Source organism: Balearica regulorum, chromosome 1, assembly GCF_011004875.1.
Source record: "Balearica regulorum gibbericeps isolate bBalReg1 chromosome 1, bBalReg1.pri, whole genome shotgun sequence".
In the NCBI taxonomy this organism is placed as follows: Eukaryota; Metazoa; Chordata; class Aves; order Gruiformes; family Gruidae; genus Balearica; species Balearica regulorum.
Genome location: NC_046184.1, coordinates 46,787,831 through 46,806,841, shown reverse-complemented (window position 1 = coordinate 46,806,841; position 19,011 = coordinate 46,787,831). Strand labels below are relative to the sequence as shown.

At 38.0% G+C, this 19,011-nt stretch overlaps 2 protein-coding genes across 8 annotated transcripts in view; one reads left to right on the top strand and one right to left on the bottom strand.

The window, feature by feature from the left end:
• The window catches only part of LRRIQ1 (leucine rich repeats and IQ motif containing 1), a 116,990-nt gene extending 116,583 nt beyond the window's left edge, over window positions 1-407 (bottom strand). For 2 of the 3 annotated variants that reach the window (XM_075747954.1, XM_075747964.1), the window contains exon 1: window positions 274-407. The gene's annotated coding sequence lies outside the window, so the exon portion shown is untranslated. The remainder of the gene's footprint in view (window positions 1-273) is intronic. The other variant, XM_075747974.1, reaches the window with a different exon arrangement.
• On the top strand, window positions 336-15,376 carry TSPAN19 (tetraspanin 19). Of its 5 annotated transcripts, none has more exons than XM_075747990.1 (10): window positions 336-466; window positions 3,007-3,166; window positions 3,767-3,860; window positions 3,950-4,022; window positions 5,640-5,770; window positions 7,069-7,143; window positions 8,943-9,053; window positions 11,516-11,662; window positions 13,055-13,138; window positions 14,227-14,568. In XM_075747990.1, exons 3-10 carry the CDS (start codon window positions 3,795-3,797, stop codon window positions 14,299-14,301), a joined length of 762 nt encoding a protein of 253 aa, XP_075604105.1. In that variant the 5' UTR covers window positions 336-466; window positions 3,007-3,166; window positions 3,767-3,794; the 3' UTR covers window positions 14,302-14,568. The 5 variants fall into 5 exon arrangements, with proteins under 5 accessions (XP_075604105.1, XP_075604113.1, XP_075604100.1 ...); XM_075747998.1 differs by lacking the exon at window positions 336-466 and adding an exon at window positions 1,326-1,789 and having other exon boundaries at window positions 14,227-15,375; XM_075747985.1 differs by lacking the exon at window positions 336-466 and adding an exon at window positions 1,326-1,813 and having other exon boundaries at window positions 14,227-15,375.
• Window positions 15,377-19,011: the final 3,635 nt, after the last annotated feature.

Below are 19,011 nucleotides of genomic sequence, written 5' to 3'. Positions count from 1 at the left end.
GGCAGCCCAGACCCGCTCCATCAGAGGCAGCGAGCACTTCCTCGTCCCTCGCCGGCTCCCGGAGCAGGAGAAGGGACACGCCGAGCTCATGTCAGCCGTGAAGGCGCGAAGCAGTTCCTCGCTGAGAGAAACTACAACTCCCAGAAGGCATCGCGGCGGGAAGGCTGCCCGCCCACCGCGGATCCGCCCCTTTGCATTCTGGGAGCAGTAGTCCGCCGCTCAAGGCACCCATTACCTTCCAGTCTCCGCGATCCATTCCCTGTAGCTACTCACTTCTCGTTCAGCCAAGCTCCTACCGGAGTCCCCACCTTCCTGGCCGCCTCCGGAGACCGCCGCCCCTCCGCCCTGAAACGCCGCAGCCCCCAACCGCCCCCGGTTAGGTCCTCCGCGGGGACGACGAGAGCCCCGCCACCCAGCTGCTGAACCGGGAGTGTCACCACGGCAACGGGAAGCAGCGGCTCGGAAGGCAAGCGGGAGGTTCCAAACTTGACGAGGAGCGGGCCTTTCGCGCCGGGGGGGGGGAGTGGCGGCGCACCTCGGAAGGTCGCTGCGTTGCCGTCGTCAGCGTAGGACGAAACACTTTGCTTGTTTTTTTTGTCGTTTTTAATTATTTTAAGTAATGGACTGGAATTTACTGTTCCGCGTAGATTGGAATCAGCAATTAGTCGAAAGAAAAAAAAAAGTAAAAGCAGACCAAAGACAAAGTATAGTAAAGGTGTATTAAAATACTGTGGGTTTGTGCCCTGTTTGCCAGGAGAACTCCAGAGGCATGAAAAATGCAAACCCGCCAGACAAACAGCCCTGTGGCCTTCACACGTCGGGGCCCAGTCGCGGCTCGGAAAGGCCGGCGGACAGCTGGTGTCCGGGGGCGGTGGCAGGGCGCCGGGCAGGCTGGGCCCGGGGAGGTTAGCCTGGCCAGGCCCCAGGGGGACAGGGGGGCCTGCAGCTCCGCCGTGGGCAGGGGACAAAAATAATCATTCCAAAAATAATAATAAAAAGTCAAAGAAAGGCACATGCAAATTATTCGAGAGCTGGAGAAAATGTCCAGTCAGAGAATTAAAGACTCCACGCAATTCAGTGTAGTAAACATGATACGGGGCAGGGAGGGTGCAGACAATATAATTTTAGTGTGTAACAGTATTTATAGACAACGCATCTGTCCCTAAAGTCTGGTTAGGAATACCAAGGTGCAAAGATAGGTATAGCGGACAACTAAGAGCTGAAAGGTAAAAGTTTTTACATGGAAAATGAGCACTGTTGTGAGCAATGGGAAGGATCTGCCAAGGACAGTAGGGGTTTTTCCCATCTACCATCTTTAAAATAAACTGAGTGCCTTTCTGAAAGACATGGATGTTAACCACAAAATACTGGATTCAAGGGCAACCGTTTACCATTTTCTCACCAGCGCTATGGATGAGTAAGACATTTAAATCTTAAAACAATGGAAACACATCAATTTGAAATCCACATTGTGATGCCTTACACTTTACGGAATCATGTAACCAGGGAACCTTTCAATGTGGTCGAGTCTTCAAGCGCTGAGTTGAATGTGTACTCGATACTTGTTTTGTAATGCGAGTTACATTGTGATCATGGTGACTGAAGACCATGGACACTGTGTCATGCATTTAGCAAACAGCTTTGCCAATAAAAAAGACGTCTCTGTGGGCCTGTTGCCTGTAACCAGGAAGTCAGGGCCAATCAACAGAAGGAAACTTCTCTGTTGTAAGGATGTGGTTAAGTTGGACTTCAGGAAGAAACGTATCATTGTGAGACTGTGCTCTTTAAGGTAGGACGGAAATATTCAGAGCTGGTAAGGATTTTCTTGTGCAGTAATAATGTAATGTAAAATGTATGTCTTATAAAGATAATATTTCTGTTTTTCAGATAAGATAAACTAAATTGTTATTAAAATGGCTCAAAATAAAGCATTGAAACTGCATAGTTATTACAACAGAACTATTGCAGTTACCAGTTTTCAAGTGAAATATGTAGCCATTTAGGGTTTTTTACTAGAGCAGTGCATCGCACCAATGCTTTAATACATTCTGGTTTTGAAAATTCTAATGAAGTTTAATTTCTCTTAAAAGTAGTGGATCTTCTTCAGGGAAAGTGCAAAACCAGTTATGTAATACAGTCCATAAATTTACATGGTGCATTACAGACCCAAATCCACTGTGAAGCTAGTTTGACAAACTTAGAGCTTTCTTCATTCTGTGATTCAGCAACAGAAGTTGTGTAATGCAGGCTATGGGGATCTTGACAGGGCAGGCAAAACTTGTGTTTGCTGAATCTTTTCGTCTCGTCAACAAATTTGATACATACCTAACATATGTTTTGTACACAAAATAAGCTGTTAATGCAAGATATTTTTTGACCGCAGAAGCTTCATCTTTGTCATTTTTTTTTCTGCTTTATAAATAACAGAAGACATAACTTCTTACTGTAATCAATCTTTAGTAATTCTGACAGAAGATGAGCAATTCATTTCAAACAAATCCCTTTGCATTAGGAAATACTTTCTGAAAAGTATGCTCATGGTGGTTATGTTCATGCGTCTGTGCCTGCCTGCTTTACACGAGAGGTGTACAACAACGGCAGTCGGCTGCTGTTGCTGAAACCATCTTCTAACACTGCTGCTCTTGGATGCCTCTCAGCTTGTACCATGAAGCCAGGCAGATGAAAATGCCAGAGTATGTTTACAGAAAGAGGCAAGATGGGTGAAAGGGAACATGAAGTGGGGGACAAATGTATGCGTTTCACTCTCTGTGCAAAAATCTTGATAGGCCCAGAAGATAGGGCATACAATAATTATAGTAATAGTAATGATAAATAAAAAAAGAAGTCCTGAACCAGAGACCCCAGTGCTCGGGGTCTTTCCTGCTGAAACATGCTAAACTACACTCAAGATATGAATGCCCGTGTGACCCCACTGCGTTCCGGTTGACATTTGCAAGCGTTTGCAAGGATGATACAGTTGGTATTCAGGTTTACATGTATTTTCAGGGGCAGTTGCTATGGGCAGGGTCTCTGCTTGCTCTTCCATTGACCAAGCACCCACTTGCTATTAATGACAGATGAAGTCCATTTCTTGATTTAGTTTCATTTGAAAGGAATTCAACTTTTCACATCCTGTTACATTCCACAACAAAAACAGAGGAAAAAAGTAAGTGGGAGTGACTGGGAGATTCACTTCAAAAGTGTAAAGTGTGCTCCGGAGTTTATTACAAGACAGTTGGTAGCACCGTTTGACAGCTTTCATGGCTTTGCTAGAACTATGTGCTGGATTGCAATGAAATTGTTAGGCTGTATCTGCTGTTTTCAACAAAAATTGAATCAGGTCATGTAGACAAAGGAAGGCTTATATCTTTACTATGGTTCTCCCTCTTCATTTCAGCTTGGTATCCTTAATAATTAGTTTACTAAGTGTGTCAAAGAATATAAGGACAAGTGTATGCCAGGCTATGTAACTCTTGCCATCTCTGAAATATAAATCTTCCTACATATATGCTGCCTCCAAATGTCTTTAGTAGATAAGGAAAAAAAAAGCTTAAAAAAGGAATTCATACATACAATATAACATTAGAGGCCATTGAGACCAGAGACCATCTTGATACTTCTACTGTTGCTACTATTTTTTTGTTCAATGTATCAGGTAACTGTTTAAATTTATAAAACGTTATCTGAAACAAATAAATCCCACTGTAATTGATAGGCTTAGCTATATCTGTTTCATATTGAAATGAATATATGATTATATTTTCAGCTGTGATTCAAAACTGAAAAAAAGAAGAATGAAGATACGAGATAAAATACTAATACAGAAGTACTACTTAAATGTCTTCAATGGAATTTTCTTGGTAAAAATTCTGTTTTATTTTTCTTATGTAGCAGCTTCAATTAATTTTTTAAAAATGTTTTGAATTAAAACAATAATCCTTTTTTTCAGGCTCTGGGTCTTATGCTTTTAACATTTGGCCTGTGGCTTTTATTTGACAGAAACAATTTATTCAGTGTGTTATGTGAGTATAAATAGAATTTTTCTTTTATTTCAAATGATTGCAGGATAAAACAACAGAAAGAGTAATAGAGTATTTTTTCACAAGGTGGCAGTATTGGATTGAAATGTATAGGTTATTTTTTTCTGTTGTGTATATTTTCCATCATTAGAGAGAGAGTATGATTATAAAAATAGGGGAAAATATGTATCAGTATATCTACAATTTATATATGATTATAATTTATACTATTTATTTCTCTTGGTGTACGACTTATAGATGAATCACTGAAATATAAATCAGCTCTATTGATCTTTCCTTCATATAATTTACCAGACTACATTTGACTTTCAGTGGATATTTGGGTGGAATGAACACAAGTTGGGGCTTGGGCTTCGCCATATGGATATTCCTTTTTTCCAGAATGTCTATCAAATCATTTCACAGAGAAGTAAGTTTTGGGTCACTGTCCTGCTTTCAGCTGGGATAGAGTTATTTTTCTTCCTAGCAGCTGGTATAGTGCTGTGTTCTGGATTTAGGATGAAAATAATGTTGATACCACACTAATATTTTAATTGTTGCCAAGCAGTCAAGGACTTTTCATACTTCTCATAGCTTCTCATGCTGGCCTGCCAAAAGAAGGCAGGGGGTGCCCAAGAAGCTGGGCGTGGGCACAGCCAGGACAGCTGACCCAAACTGGCCAAAGGGATATTCCATACCATATGATGTCATGCTCAGTATATAACTGAGGGGGCCGCATGGCTCAGGAACTAGCTGAGCATTGGTTCCGGGTGGTGAGAAATAGTACTGCGCATCACTTGTTTTGTATATTCTTATTATTATTATCATCATCATCACCATCATCATCTTCCTTTTCTGTCCTATTAAACTGTCTTTATCTCAACTCACAAGTTTTACCTTTTTCTTTTCGATTCTCTCCCCCATCCCACTGTAGGGGGAGGTGAGTGAACAGTTGTGTGGTTGTTTTAGCTGCCTGCCGTGTTAAACCAAAACAGTCACCTAACAACTGCTGTGCTCTTAAAGAGTTGTCTGCCTTCACTATGCCAAGGAGCATCAGTTTCCAACTGGTGGGGTGGGAACCATCCAATACAGCAATTCTGGGATGAAGCATTTTAGATGGAAGTAATGAAAACCCCTGCTATGTTCCATGTTTATGCAAAAATGGTTAAAGTGGAAAGGGAAAAGTGGCCAGTCACAAAGAGGGAGGATAGCATTGAATCTGAGTCTGGATTTAGTGAGAACTATATCTATGTCCACATAGGATTTGTACATGTGCTACTAATTTTTGGCAAACAGAAAAAATCTGTAAACTTCTAATTGTTCTTTGATTTCATTGTGAGTGGTTCACATTGTTCAGCTGAGTTGTGTTCTGTTTACATCTCATATGTTGTTACCATCCTTTGAATTTATGAAAATATATCTTTTTCTTTCTGTGACTGTAGATAGCATTAATAATAATAATAGTAATAGTAATACCCTATTATCATTCTACTATTTCTGTCCTTTCAATAATGACATTCCAAAGATTTAATTGTTTTTCTGGAATAAATTTTGTAAGTGGAAGTCTCAAAAAAAAAAAAAAAAAAAGAGAAGTGACAGTATGAATGCACTGTGTTACAGTTTCTTCAGGCGAGAACCAACCAGTGGCATATATTTCTTGTATATTACTTGGAATTGGATCTGTTATTACTATGACATCAGCCATGGGATTCCTTGGAAGTGTTATGGAAATCAAATGTCTGCTAGTTACAGTAAGTGTAAATCAGACTCCAACTTTCTCATAAAATGAAAGGAAGTTTTGCGTGCATGAAAACTGTGATCCTGTCTTGATGTTGAGATTTCCACATACAGTGCTTAACAAATCTGCTGATAGAAAGATATAGTTAGATAAAGTCCTGGCTCAAATGAAATCTGAACAAAACTGAAGATCATTCTGTATCACTGCATGAATGTTTTCAATGACAAAACACTTGCAGTTTGATGCAGAAAATATTTTAACCAGAAAATATTTTAACCACTGTATTTATTAACTTAGAGGTTTAAAAATTATTTTAGTATTGAAACTATGCAAAGTAACTATCTCTCAGTATGTTCTCACATGCTTGGTATGTGATGCAGAAATGAAGAAAAGACTGCCCCAAAATATTGCAGGTTGAAGGCACAGGTATCTACAGTATGGCTACAATATCAAAATGGAGACTGTGATTAAAAAGCTGTTACTCATGTAGACCTACTTGGATCCTCCATATTTATGTATAATTCTTGGGTTTTAAGGGAAGAACACTTTTATTTCTGAAAAATTACAGTCTAACTATACATTCTTATGATATCTTTGATTACGGTTTTTCCCTTTGTCCTTTGTTTGTTGTCAACTTTTTTGAGTGATCTGGTTTAGACTATGTGAAGGCCGAAGCAGAAACTGTTCTACTGATTCATTTGTTTAGCACTACAAAGATCAGTTGGCACAGCAGTGAGAGGAGCCCAGGTGCTATAACCAGGAGTCTTGTTCCTTCTTCCTTCCTGTTACCGCCCTAGGCATGTAGCGTTTGCCTCACAATTTAGTAGATGATGAAAGAGAAAGAAGTGTCTCATTTCCAACTTCCATGGAAGTATCTGTTATCACAATATCTAGATACTACAAGTGAAAATTTGGTCTCACTGAAAATGAACAAAATTAACTATCCTTTTGTTTTATTTGTGTGTCTTATAGGTCAAAGGAGTTCTTGACTAGGTGTGAGACTTAGGTACCGTGATAATTCAAACAGAAAATAATGAAATAAGAGTTTTCTTCAGTGGAGAACAGCTGCTTAACAACAGCTTTTGTTCTTCACTTCCAAGAAAGTTATGGCTTTGTCTTTAAACAAAAAAACCCAGTGAGTTGTGCTTTGCCTGAAGCCTGCCTTTTAAACTATGATGTCACTTTCTGAGGGTTTTTAGGAAAAAAATATTTCATACTTTTCTTGGAATGACTCTAAATAATAGTCATGAAGGATTATACATGAGGTTGTTCAATAGTATGTTTATACATAATTGGGGTTGTTTTTTCCAGTATATGAGTTTTCAAATCATGGTGTTTGTTACCCAGATGGCAATATTGGTGCTGATATTCATGAAGAAAGAAGAGGTACGTAAATAAATTATGTGAGACTGCTGATAATTTCAAAACAGATTCTTACAATTAATTAGAAAATTCTAATAGTCAGTTCTCACTGTGTGCTATATCACTGTTTGTTTGAACTTGAGTATTCCACATGTTGATCAGGCATAGCAGAAGATGTGGAAAACTTAATTTGAGGAATTCAGCGTGGTTCAATATTTGTAAAGAGGAGTGCATGGAAATACGTTTTCAGTTTCTCCTCTGCGACAAAACATACCCTTCTTGTTCAGGTATGTGGAATCAACAGTGTAAGGGACAGCTTTATCCCTTTTTAGGGTCCCAGAAAGTCCCTCTTTCCTGGATACCAGCAGAGATAGGAGAAAGCATTAGATGCTAACATGTGTCTGCTAGCAATGTGATAACAGTAGTCTGCTGTGCAATTCATAGCAGATGTCATTGGTATCATGGCATGCAAAATATACTAATGAATTACTAATTTTATTGTTTGAGCCTATATTTTAGATCCAAGTAGAGATCTAATATAAGGAATATGTATCTTTTAATGACAGGAAGAAACAATAAATACCAACATAGCTGTTGTCACTAGTAACTGTACTGCTTTGAAGCTTTATTCATTCACTTATTTTTCTACATGTAGCAACTCCAATAGCTTAAACACTCCTCACAGTATTACATGGAATGTAATCTGTACTGAATCCGTACTGGTCCGATCACTTCCCTATTCCATAATTCCAAAATCTATGCTTTGAGAAAACCTCCCATGACATGGGTCTCAAAAGGTTCATACAGTTCTCCAAATCCTGCTGCTATTCAGGCAGCACAAATAAATTAATTTTACACCATCAAAGTGAATCTGTATCATCAAGATTTCTTCGTGAAATGGTAATTTATAATGGTGGAGTCCTCCCTGTTTTATATGAAACATATTACATATTGAAAGATTTGAACTGTCAGGAACGATGCATTCTGGAGTCAGCTATTTGTGCTAGAAAAATTGGTTGAAAGATTGCAGTTAAATTTATTTTATATCAACTGTAATTGCACTTGATCTCAACCTTAAGTGTTGCTGAAGTGTAATAAATGATGGTAACTTCATCATTCATTGTGCACGCATTTGAATTTTGTTTTTAGGATGGCTGTAGCAAGGGGAATGAGTTGGAGAAGCCTCATTTTTTTCTTGTTTTGTAATGAAACTTTTCAGTGGCCTAGGAGTTCTCCTCTGCATGTATTCCCTGCTACATTCTCTATAATCACAGTGTCTGTGATCAGCTTGTCCACTTCAATTACTGTTGAAGTTTATTTAACAGTCTCTGCAAAGATGCCTAATCTAGGGCCAACATGAGCTGCTAGTTCCCCTAGCCCAAAGCAATACATGTCCCAGCCAGACTGTATGGTGCTCACACAAGTTTGTATCACGTTAGGTGTAGAATCAACTTTGATTTTATGCTTATTACTATATGGTGCTGTCATTATTAAAAATGAGAGGCAGGATTTAGTATTTCATTACAGATCAGGTGCATCTAAACTACGTTCCCTGGCTCTTCTGGCTCCAGTTGAACTAATCACCTTGTGTCTGCCTGTGCTATGTGTATGATTTGGCTGACTTCATTTATCTTCCCCTTCTGCTTTCAACGTTCCCTTTAGTGCAAAGGCTGTGACATGTCTTAAATTGTATTTGGTAAATGCTGCTGCTTGTAAGTAACCCATGAAGAAACCTGAATATCAATAGAAGATCAAGAATTGAACTATCCATCCACACTCTTACCAATATGCATATACCAAATGCTGTAAATATTTATGAACAGGTCCACAACCAATGGAACAACAGAATTGATGAAGTTATTTCTGAATACGGGAATGAGAGTCTGACTGAGCAGGAACCTGTGTGGAACATTCTGAATGCTGTGCAGCGCAATGTAAGAAAAAAACGACACAAAATATCACCACCAAAAATACTGCATCAAAAAACATTTATACCAATCAGAACTTAGTTTAAAAAAACAACTCCTTTAGTAAAGGATTTTTTTATTTTTTTTTTTTCAAGATCCGCTGCTAATGTATGATGTGGATGGGCAGATTCCTTGCTGTTATATGGATTATTATGGATGAGATTAGGCTTTTGAAGGACTTGTCCGTGTATGTAGGAGCAGACAGTTCTGGTCACTGAAGTTTACTGCAGCTGAGAAAAACAATGGATGTCCTAATATCTTGACAGTGTTAGATATCATGAAACACTTGGTCTGCTTATGTCTCAAGACTGACATGGACAGTTTCTCTGCATGGACAAGCAGAGATGCTATGAGGTCAAAGCAGAGCTCCTACTGTGAGAGCATTTGGATAGGTATTGCACTGAGACTGTCTCAGAAATAATGCTTAAAGCCTCAAATGAGCTTGAAAATCAATACTTTCATCACACATATTTAATTATTAATCATAATAATTTTTGTGGCCTGGCAGCATGTAATTTGTTTCCTTTTTCACAAAAGTCCTTTAAAGTGTTTGTATGGGATCAATTATTTTGGAACTTGTTAGAAATGTTTTTGACCAGTAGCCCTTCAAATTAATTCTGCGTCATGAGCATTCAATTACAAACACTACAACTTAACATTTTAATATGGTTTAATATGTTTTTGTAGACCAGCTGTGAGTCCCTTAGTATGACTTTTTGCAGAGGTGAATTCTATAGTTCTTGACAAATGTTGAAGATAATTTATGATTCCAGATAACTCATAAAGCATATATGTCTAGGCTCCAGATTACAAATGAATTTGTAATGTATATTTAAAATCTGTTCTTTGAAAATGCAGTCTTCTCTCATTGCATTCATGATTTCTCTAGTGATTAATGGTGACCTCATTATGTCAATGGTGCGGCCAGACTATGTGCTGGTCTACTTGAGCTCAGTTTCATTGAACTGTTGTGGGAGCATGGATTTCAGCAAAGTTACCTACCCACCACCTACTCTGGTGGCAATGTTTAAATTGTGGCGTATTTCAAAGTTCTGTGGATATTTTGCTGTTGGTACCTAAACCAGATAAAACAATATTAAATCTGCCAAGGTGAACTGTCATCACACTTATGAATGAAAGTTGCCATTCCCAAGTCTTGTGTTACATGCTTCCAGCTCCTTACAATATCATCAGCATCTGCCATGAGAAAAATAAAAAGCCTAAGATCATGAATAGTATTAGAGATTTTTATATATTCATGGTAAAATTTAATGTACTGCTTAAAGCTGGTGATGTTTTTAGCTGAACTTACAGGGTTGTTGAAATTGAATGTTTGGGCTGTTTTGGCTAGGTTATCTCATTTTTTCAAAATTTAGAAGCGATATATTTTGGATTGGCTCTTCAAAACACCCAAATGAGATGCTTTTGTTTAGCATCTCTAAGCCAAAATATAGCAGACTTTTCATCCCACAAAACAAACAAAAAAACCCCCAACACCAAAACCAACCATTTCTGAAGTTTCATCCTGATTCAGAATGAAAAACTGCTTGAATTTCCTACATGACAAGAATTCCATTCTCCAAGCTGTTTGATGGCTTGGTTTGGTTTTGTGTTACTGGTATTGAAATAGATTATTGGGAAGAGCTAGCTGACAATCCATTTGAACAGGGTGTGGTATTTGCTTTGTGCTTTGAGTTTGAGCTGTGTGGTCACAGATCAAGTGCTGCTAAAACATAAGTTGGCATAGGGAGGCTTTCTAAAGATCTCTTGCTAAGAACAGAGAATTTTTGCAAATACATTAGAAGTGACAAAGGAATAACTAAAAAAAGTTTTCAAAATCTGATTTAAGTTCCTAGATCAGAGTAAAACAGTGTCTATATTCTTAATTTCATTTATTAAAATATTTTTTATAAAATCTGTCCCCATATACTGCATTCATTATGAAACCACATTCATTATGTTGTTTCCAATACTGTATTGTTTTCTTTCTTCTTTTTGTTGTGCTTCAGTGAGCACGGCCTTAATAGAGCTCACTGCTTACACACAATTTCTACACTGAATTTACTTTGAAAGGTTAAAAGGGAGAGTCAAAATGTTTTACTTCAATTTGGGTTTGTAATTTTTTTTTTTTGTATTTACATGTGTTCTAGAATAATTTAGAATCTAAAAGAAATTTCCTTTCACAAGTATATTTTAATATCATATCCTTTTTAAACCTATACTATCCAGTGCATATCATGGGAAATTATATATACACAAAGGTGAAACTTCCCCTGCAGAAACCTCTGTCTACTGAATACAGAGGGAAGCTATCTAGCTAATTTAATCAACTAAATAAAATAGCTAGCACTATTGGTTGGGGTGGAAATTCCTCTATGTGTCAGTCTTTATAGGTGTTGGAGTTACAAGTTACAGGATTTCTATTCTAGATGGAATGCTGTGGAAGATACAATGTCACACAGTGGGAAAGGAATAAAAACAAGGAAAATAATAGTACTCAGATCCCATGTTCATGCATAAAATCTAGTCTGAAGAAGTGGTTTTGTGATGTCCCAAGGGATTCAACATACAGTATGGTAAGAAATAAAAAAAATGTCTTGAAGAATGTAACTTTTGCTACTCAATTGTCTTTGGAAAAAATACACAAAATGTGTTTTCTGCCAAGACTTGGCTTACAAATGCAAAGGATTAATAGTATTCATTGTTTTGTCTTTGATCACTCTGAAGTGACCTTTTACTTGTTAGGTGTCAGTCATGTAGGCAGTTCTAAATTAAGGATATTATTTCAAGAAAACAGAAGTCGTGAGTATCACAAATCAATAACACAGGGACATTTAGTAGTGGTTTAAGAAGTAGTAAGAATCTTGACATTCAAAAATCCATGCTGTGCAAATCAACGATGACAATGGAAAGTGACAGTATATAAAAACTATATGGTCCATTTTCCACTAGTAGTTACTATTCATTACTTACAGAATGTCAGCAACATCTCCACCTGTTTGTATTCTGTGTTTCCATAGCATCTTCGATACTTCACAGGATAAGAGGAATGAGCAAGACATTGATATATGAGATGTGTTTCCCAAGACCATAGCATTTACATGTCTTAATGTCAAGGGACCAGTTTGCATAGGACCATCAGATATCATCACCTGATAATAGAAAACTGGAGCAAAGCAATACATATTATGCTTTTCTATAAATCCTCCAGTGTTAATAGGACTATCCAACGAGAACAAAAATTCAATGGCCAAAGGTTGTTTCTTGACAATGCAGGACAGTAAATAATAGAAAGGATGTTGTCAAATAGCATCTGGTATTGTCTTCCTTCACTCGTCAGTTTTGAATTGTTCTCAGTTTCTAGAAACCATTGTCACTACTAAAAGATCACTTCAAAATATAGAGAGCATTTCTTTATATGTTTTATTATATTTATAGCTATTTTAAGCTATCTAGTAATTTATCATTTATTTTAAAAAGCAATATAATAAGAATAGACTGTAATGTGGAAAATATGTACGTCCATTTCAGGATGCATAATGTATGAGGATCAGTAAAAATATTGTTTCAAGCATTTACTTGTAAGGTAGTCTCTCAGTTATACAAAAGCAAATTCCCTTTTGATTAAGTCACAAGCTCTGGAACATTTCCATGCAAAAATATCAGATTTACTTATCTGGAACATTTCCATGCAAAAGTATCAGATTTACTTAACTGGAACATTTCCATACAAAAATACTGGATTTACTTAAGAACAATCTGTTTAGTTCAGATAATTTTTAGAATGTTATAGCTAACTTTCTGCATTATTGATGTATTTGGTTTCTGGCAAGTAAATATCAGAACCCATCATAACATGCAGAAAGTTCTATTCTATAAATTTTAAAAGTATATTCTTATAAAGATGCAATATGAATTCAAAAGTTGAAATTATTTTTCTTGAAATCTGTTCATCTGTACTTGCTTAGGGATGTGAAGAATATTTAAATACTTGGTTTGAAAACAATGTTTTGATCTTAACTGCAATTACTGTCAGCCTGCTAATTACACAGGTAAGAGTACTTTTAAGCAAAAAATCACAAAATATTGATATTCTGCTGGTGGTAAAAAATCAATTCAGTACCATTAGGCTTTGGCATGCTCTCCAAAATTTTGTAAAGCTTTCCATCAATTTTAATTAGAAGTAAGATCAAGCAGTGTTTACCAACAAACTCCCATATAGTCAAGCACCATCACAAACGTTGGTTTCCAAAGTTTGTTGAATGAAATGTTCGACCGGTCCTGTGAAAGCAAACAGCATTGCAAGGACAAGAAGCAGTTAAAAGGAATGTAAACGCTATGGAGCAAAAGACCTCTTTTGTCCTCTATTTGCACAGAACCTAGTCCATGAATATGCTAAATCAAACAATACAAAATAATGAAAATGATCCCCCCCCACATATCTATGGGAAAAAAATATTGGGTAAAAAGGAATAAAGCTTTCAATTAAAAAAAAAAAATCATATGAATAATGGCAACAAGAATTGATCGTTCACTCCACAGACACTCTGAAGTTTGCATACCATCAAGCAGGCAGAAAGATTCTTGATAATATCTAAAATCATGATGTTGAAAATGAGATGAGTTCATTTTTACTCGGAGAATTAAAAGTATGATATATTTTACCTCTTCCATATGTAGTACCTACCCATAGTGTTATGTAGTAAAAGCATTCCGGCTATGGAGTGGGCAGTTCAGTAGTGAAAATGTTTCTTATTCATACTCACCTAATCCTCATTAGCACAGTACATGAGTGTCTCATGGTCTTCAATGTACTATCATTGACACCTTCTTGTCAGGTGGGAGAGAGCTGTTATCCCCTTCAAGAGGTTAAGACCAGGATTCATAGGGCACTGAAATACTTAACACTTGACTGAATTAGGTGCCACTTGAAATCAGTTTCAAGATACTTCCATGGATATGGGCCCAAGTGACTTGCTGGAGGTCACACAGCAAGCCTGTGGCAGAGCAGAGAATTCAGCTTGTGTCTGCAGGCACATGTTGTGATAGTTCTCCTTTATATCCTTCTGTGTTGTTGATATACTGAGTGAGTATCAACACTTACTCCGTTGTTTTTAACTCACCTTTTTTCCTTTCTCAGATATTTTTGATCAGACTAACCAGTCAGCTATTTAGAAACATCACAAAGAATAATATTTGGCCAAATGAATCATGAACTCTTCTGAGCATTGCTATGGTGCAAGAATTATATGATCCATGCCTGTGACAGTCAACGAAATAACTTCCACTAAAATTTGGATTGGACTCTACATATTGCAATCACTAGCATATTAACATTTGGGCTTTAATATGTTTGTTTATTGTTCTTGGCTATGCATATGGCAGTATGCTACAAAATTATGTGTGTTCAAGTCTGAAGTACTATGCCATCTACTAGCTGGTTAATAAAACTTCTTGATAAGCTGAATATTAGTTTCCTGAGTCTCTGGAACAACTTGTTCAGAGTGTCGTAAAAAGTATTGCATAGTATACTGCATTTTGAAACAGAAGGAACCCTTTGCCATGTTCAGTTACGAAATACATTTACTAAACCTTGCTGATACTTCTTTAGACCTTTACCATTTCTTCCAGTCCTCTTCTGTTTTGTCCTTGCCTGTTGTGCAATTTAACTCCAAAAATTTAACTGAGTCTTATATATTGGACTCATATCAGCTCTTTTCTAAGAAGTGTTGTAGACATCTTTCATTCTTGCTGAATGGTGCTTAGCATGCATTTAATCAAATGGCTTTAGTGGTTTAGATGGAGTAAGCTTGAAACCTTAAAACATTCTTTATCCTCTGAGCAGTGAGGTGACCTGGAATGTCTTGAGGAAAACAGAAGGAGTGGTATTACAAGTGTAGGTAATAGCATTATTAATTATTTTTGTGCCTAAAACTTCCCATTTCAGTAATCCATTTTCTGATGCATATAAATTTGGTAACTTCTTTTTATTTAGTCTCAAAAAATTTCCATTTCAAGTGCCTGCCACAGACTGAATTTCTTATTTAGAGAACTTCAAATAAAAGAAATGTGTCAATTCAGATGTGAACAGCATGTTTGAAACAGAATCTGAATTCCAAACTTGTATTTTTTGTTCTGCCACCAACAAAAATCTAAGGAACACAGCAATGAAGTCTCTCATCCCACTCAGAGGTGCACTTGCATTAAGAATGGCAGATACCTGTTACCTTGACGTCATGATGGCTTAAGAGGTTTTAATGTTGTTATTGATGTATTTCAGTCTGAGAATACAATCTGAGGAGGATATTAAATAATAATAAATAAATAAACAAGTTTTTTTTCCAGTAATCTTCATTTTGCAATTTAAAGAGTATTTCAGAAAATTAAGAAGAATTAATTAAAATTAAGAATCTGAATTTTATTTCATAAATGTCATTCTAAAATATAACCTGACTTAACTGTAACAAACATTACATTCAAAAATCCCAACAACCTGGTAAAATAACAGAAGCTAATTTTTCATTAGAAAGTAGATCCATTTTGTTGAACAGGTCTGTGATACAGAACAACTATTTTTCACTTACTTTTTTCCATGCTTCTAATATTCAACATGGAAACTAAATACAGAATTGTAGAACCATATAGTAATATAGGTTCAAGTGGACATCTGGGGACTACATAGTCCAGTCCCCTGCTCAAAGCAGGTCCACTTAGATCAGATTGTTCAAGGCCGTGTCCAGGTGAGTGTTGAATATCTCCAGGGATGGAGATTCCACAGCTTCTCTGGGCAAGCTGCTCCAGTGTTTGACCACCCTCACAGGGAGAATCTTTTTCCTTACATCTGCCTGGAACTTCCCATGTCACAGCTTGTGCCCTTTACCTCTTAAACTACCACTGTGCACCTCTGAGAAGAGTTGACTCCCTCTTTTCCAGTCCTTCTCAATACGTTGTTGAAGCCAGCATTAAGATCTCCCCTTATGCTTCTCTCCTCCCAGCAGAGTAAACCAGTTCTCTCAGCCTCTCTTCCTATGTCATGTTCTCTGGACCACTATTCTGGGGTTCCTCTGCTGGAACTGCTGCAGTATGCCAATGTCTTTGTAGTACTGGGGAGCACAGGACTGGATGCAGTACTTGAGATATGGCCTCACAAGAGAAGAACAGTCATTTCCCTCAGCCTGCTGACTTACCACCTGTTAATACAGCCCAGGATGCAGTTGGCCTTCTCTGCTGTGAGGGCACACTGCTGACTCATGTTCGATTTGTTTTCTAGCAGAAGCCCAAGGTACTTTCTGCAAATGTGCTTTCTCCTCATTTGGCCCCCATGCAACCCATACTGCATGGAGTTATTTCATCCCAGATGTCTCTACTGAATGTCATGAGCTCCCTGTCAGCCCATTTCTCCAGCTTGTCAAGGTCCCTCTGAATAGAAGCTCTGCCCTCCAGATTATTGGCTGTTCTTCTTACAAGTTGCTATCATTTGCAGAGCTGTTGAAGGTGCAGTTCATGCCATCATTCACGTCATTAACAGAATTGCCCCCAGTCTTGATCCTTGAGGGGTGACATAATTAACCAGCCACCACCTCAGCTTTAAACTGCTGATCATAATCATTTGAGCCAATTTTCCTCCCAATAGTCCTCTTATCCTGTCCATAAATCACCACTTTGGGTGATAAGGTATTATGGGAGACCATGCCAAAAGCCTTGTTAAGGTATTTAGTGGACATTACTACTCTTTGAACTCCTATTAAGTCAATGATCTCATCACAAAAGGTAATCAAGCATGGTCAGACATGATTTGCCCTTGGCAAAGCCAAGATGCCTGTTCCAAATGACTGGAGTTCTTCATCTGCTTGGAAAGAGTTTCCAGAAGGATTTGTCCCATAATATTCCAAGAGTGTAAGGTGAGGGTGACCACCCTGTGGTTCCCCATACTCTCCTTCTTGTCCTTTTTGGAGATGGGTGTAACGTTTATTTCTCTGCATCTATCAGGAATCTCCCCCAAACATCATAACCTTTTGAAGATCATAGAAGGTGGCTGCTCAGTGATATCAGCCAGGGCAATATGGATCCATGGACCTGTGAATGTCCAACTTGTTGAAGCACTCTAGCTTCCTGTACCATGGGTTATTCTTCCCTCCCTCAAGATGCTCCTAGGAGGCTCAAGGACTTCAGATTCCTGAGGACGAACATTGCCTGTAAATACAGAATACCTCAGCCTTTCCATGTCCTTTATCACTGGGATCCCCTACCCCATTGAGCAATGGGTCCACATTTTTCTTAGACTTACTTTTGCTGCCCGTCTACTTAGAGAAGCCTTTCTTGTCACCACTCACATCCCTCAATAGTTTCAACTCCAGCTGAGCACTGGCTTTCCTGCATCCATCCCTGCATGCTTGGGCAGTCTCTCTCTTTTCCTCTTGGGTAGCCCAGGAAGGCATACTTCCATTTTGTGTTTGAGACCAGTTGACCATTATCCATACTCGCTTTCTGCCACGCTTGTTCAACTTCCTGCACATCAGCATGGATAGTTCTTGCATTCTTGAGGAGGTCATGCTAGCAAATCAGCCAGCTGTTTAGGGCCCCTTTGCTCTTCATGGTAGTCTCACATATGATCCTGCCAAGCAGATACCCAAGTAGCCACTTGCTCATTTATTTTAGGATTTTAAACGCCACAGTCTCATGGTCATTGCAGACGAGACCTTTGCATTTCCAACCAGTTCCTCCTTGTTTGTGAGTAACAGAACCAGCAGATATTCTCTAGCTGGATTGTTGATCACCTGCATCGACCCAATATCATCAACACACACCAGAAATCTCCTGCTTTGCTTGTGCCAAGACATATTGCCCATCTAGCAGATGTCAGGTGGTTCCTCTGAGTGCAGGAGCCAGAAATCATGAGGCTTCCTCCTCCAGTTGCTTAGAGAAGACTTTGTGGACTTCACCTTCTTGATCAAGCAGTCTTGGGTAGATACCCACTATGACATCACCTGCATTGGTTTGTGCATAAACTCTCAACTTGCTCATCAGCCCTTCAAAGGCAAAGCTCTGTGCATTCTTACTGAGATACCAAGTCAAGTTGGCAGGTGATTACCTCCTTCCCTCCAAGAGCTACATTTTCAGAAATACAGAATACTTCAGTCAGCGTGAAGTAGCTTCTACAGATGCACAAATACGTCTATTCAGTCCACATGGGATGGTTCTTCACTAGTAAATTGCACCCAAATCTAATAAACACCTATTCATGTTTCACTGGTTTGTTACACTTAAAAATAATTACTTATGCACTCCCCCTGTTTTAAAAGGCTATTAAGGATGGGATTATCTGGGTAAATGCAGCCACATAAAAGCTGGACAAGTATTCTAGTGCATGTGGATAGTAAGGTATGCCTGTAGAGTAATTCATCCTACTTTTCCTAGGCAGGTATTATAGAATGACATCCTCTAGAAGTACCTTTATTCTTCTGGTTTGAGTGGGAGGCTAGTTGCACTAGCTTATAGTTTCTACAATTTGAAATGGTTAACACTAGGTTAATTGGATCCCACTTTAATACTATATAATCAAGAATTCATAAGACCCCATATAAAGTCACCTGTGGAATCTGAATTTGTTCCTAATGTACCTGTATTATAAAATGGTTGCCAATTAATGTGCTCACATTCTGGCTTTCCACAGTAGGCTAAAATCCATATTCTGTAAAAAAGTACTGTGGTCTGTACTCAAATATTATTTTAGGATGAATAGAAGCAGCTCCTATTGTCCTCAGTGATGGTTTGGCATGCCCAAGTGAGAGGTGAATGTGCTTCGGTATACAAGAAAATACCGCACAACACCTACCAAGACCTGTCATCAACATTCACAATAAAATGTATGTATTGGCTGTTAAGTCTCCAGCAAGCACACAGATAATTAGATAATAGACATATG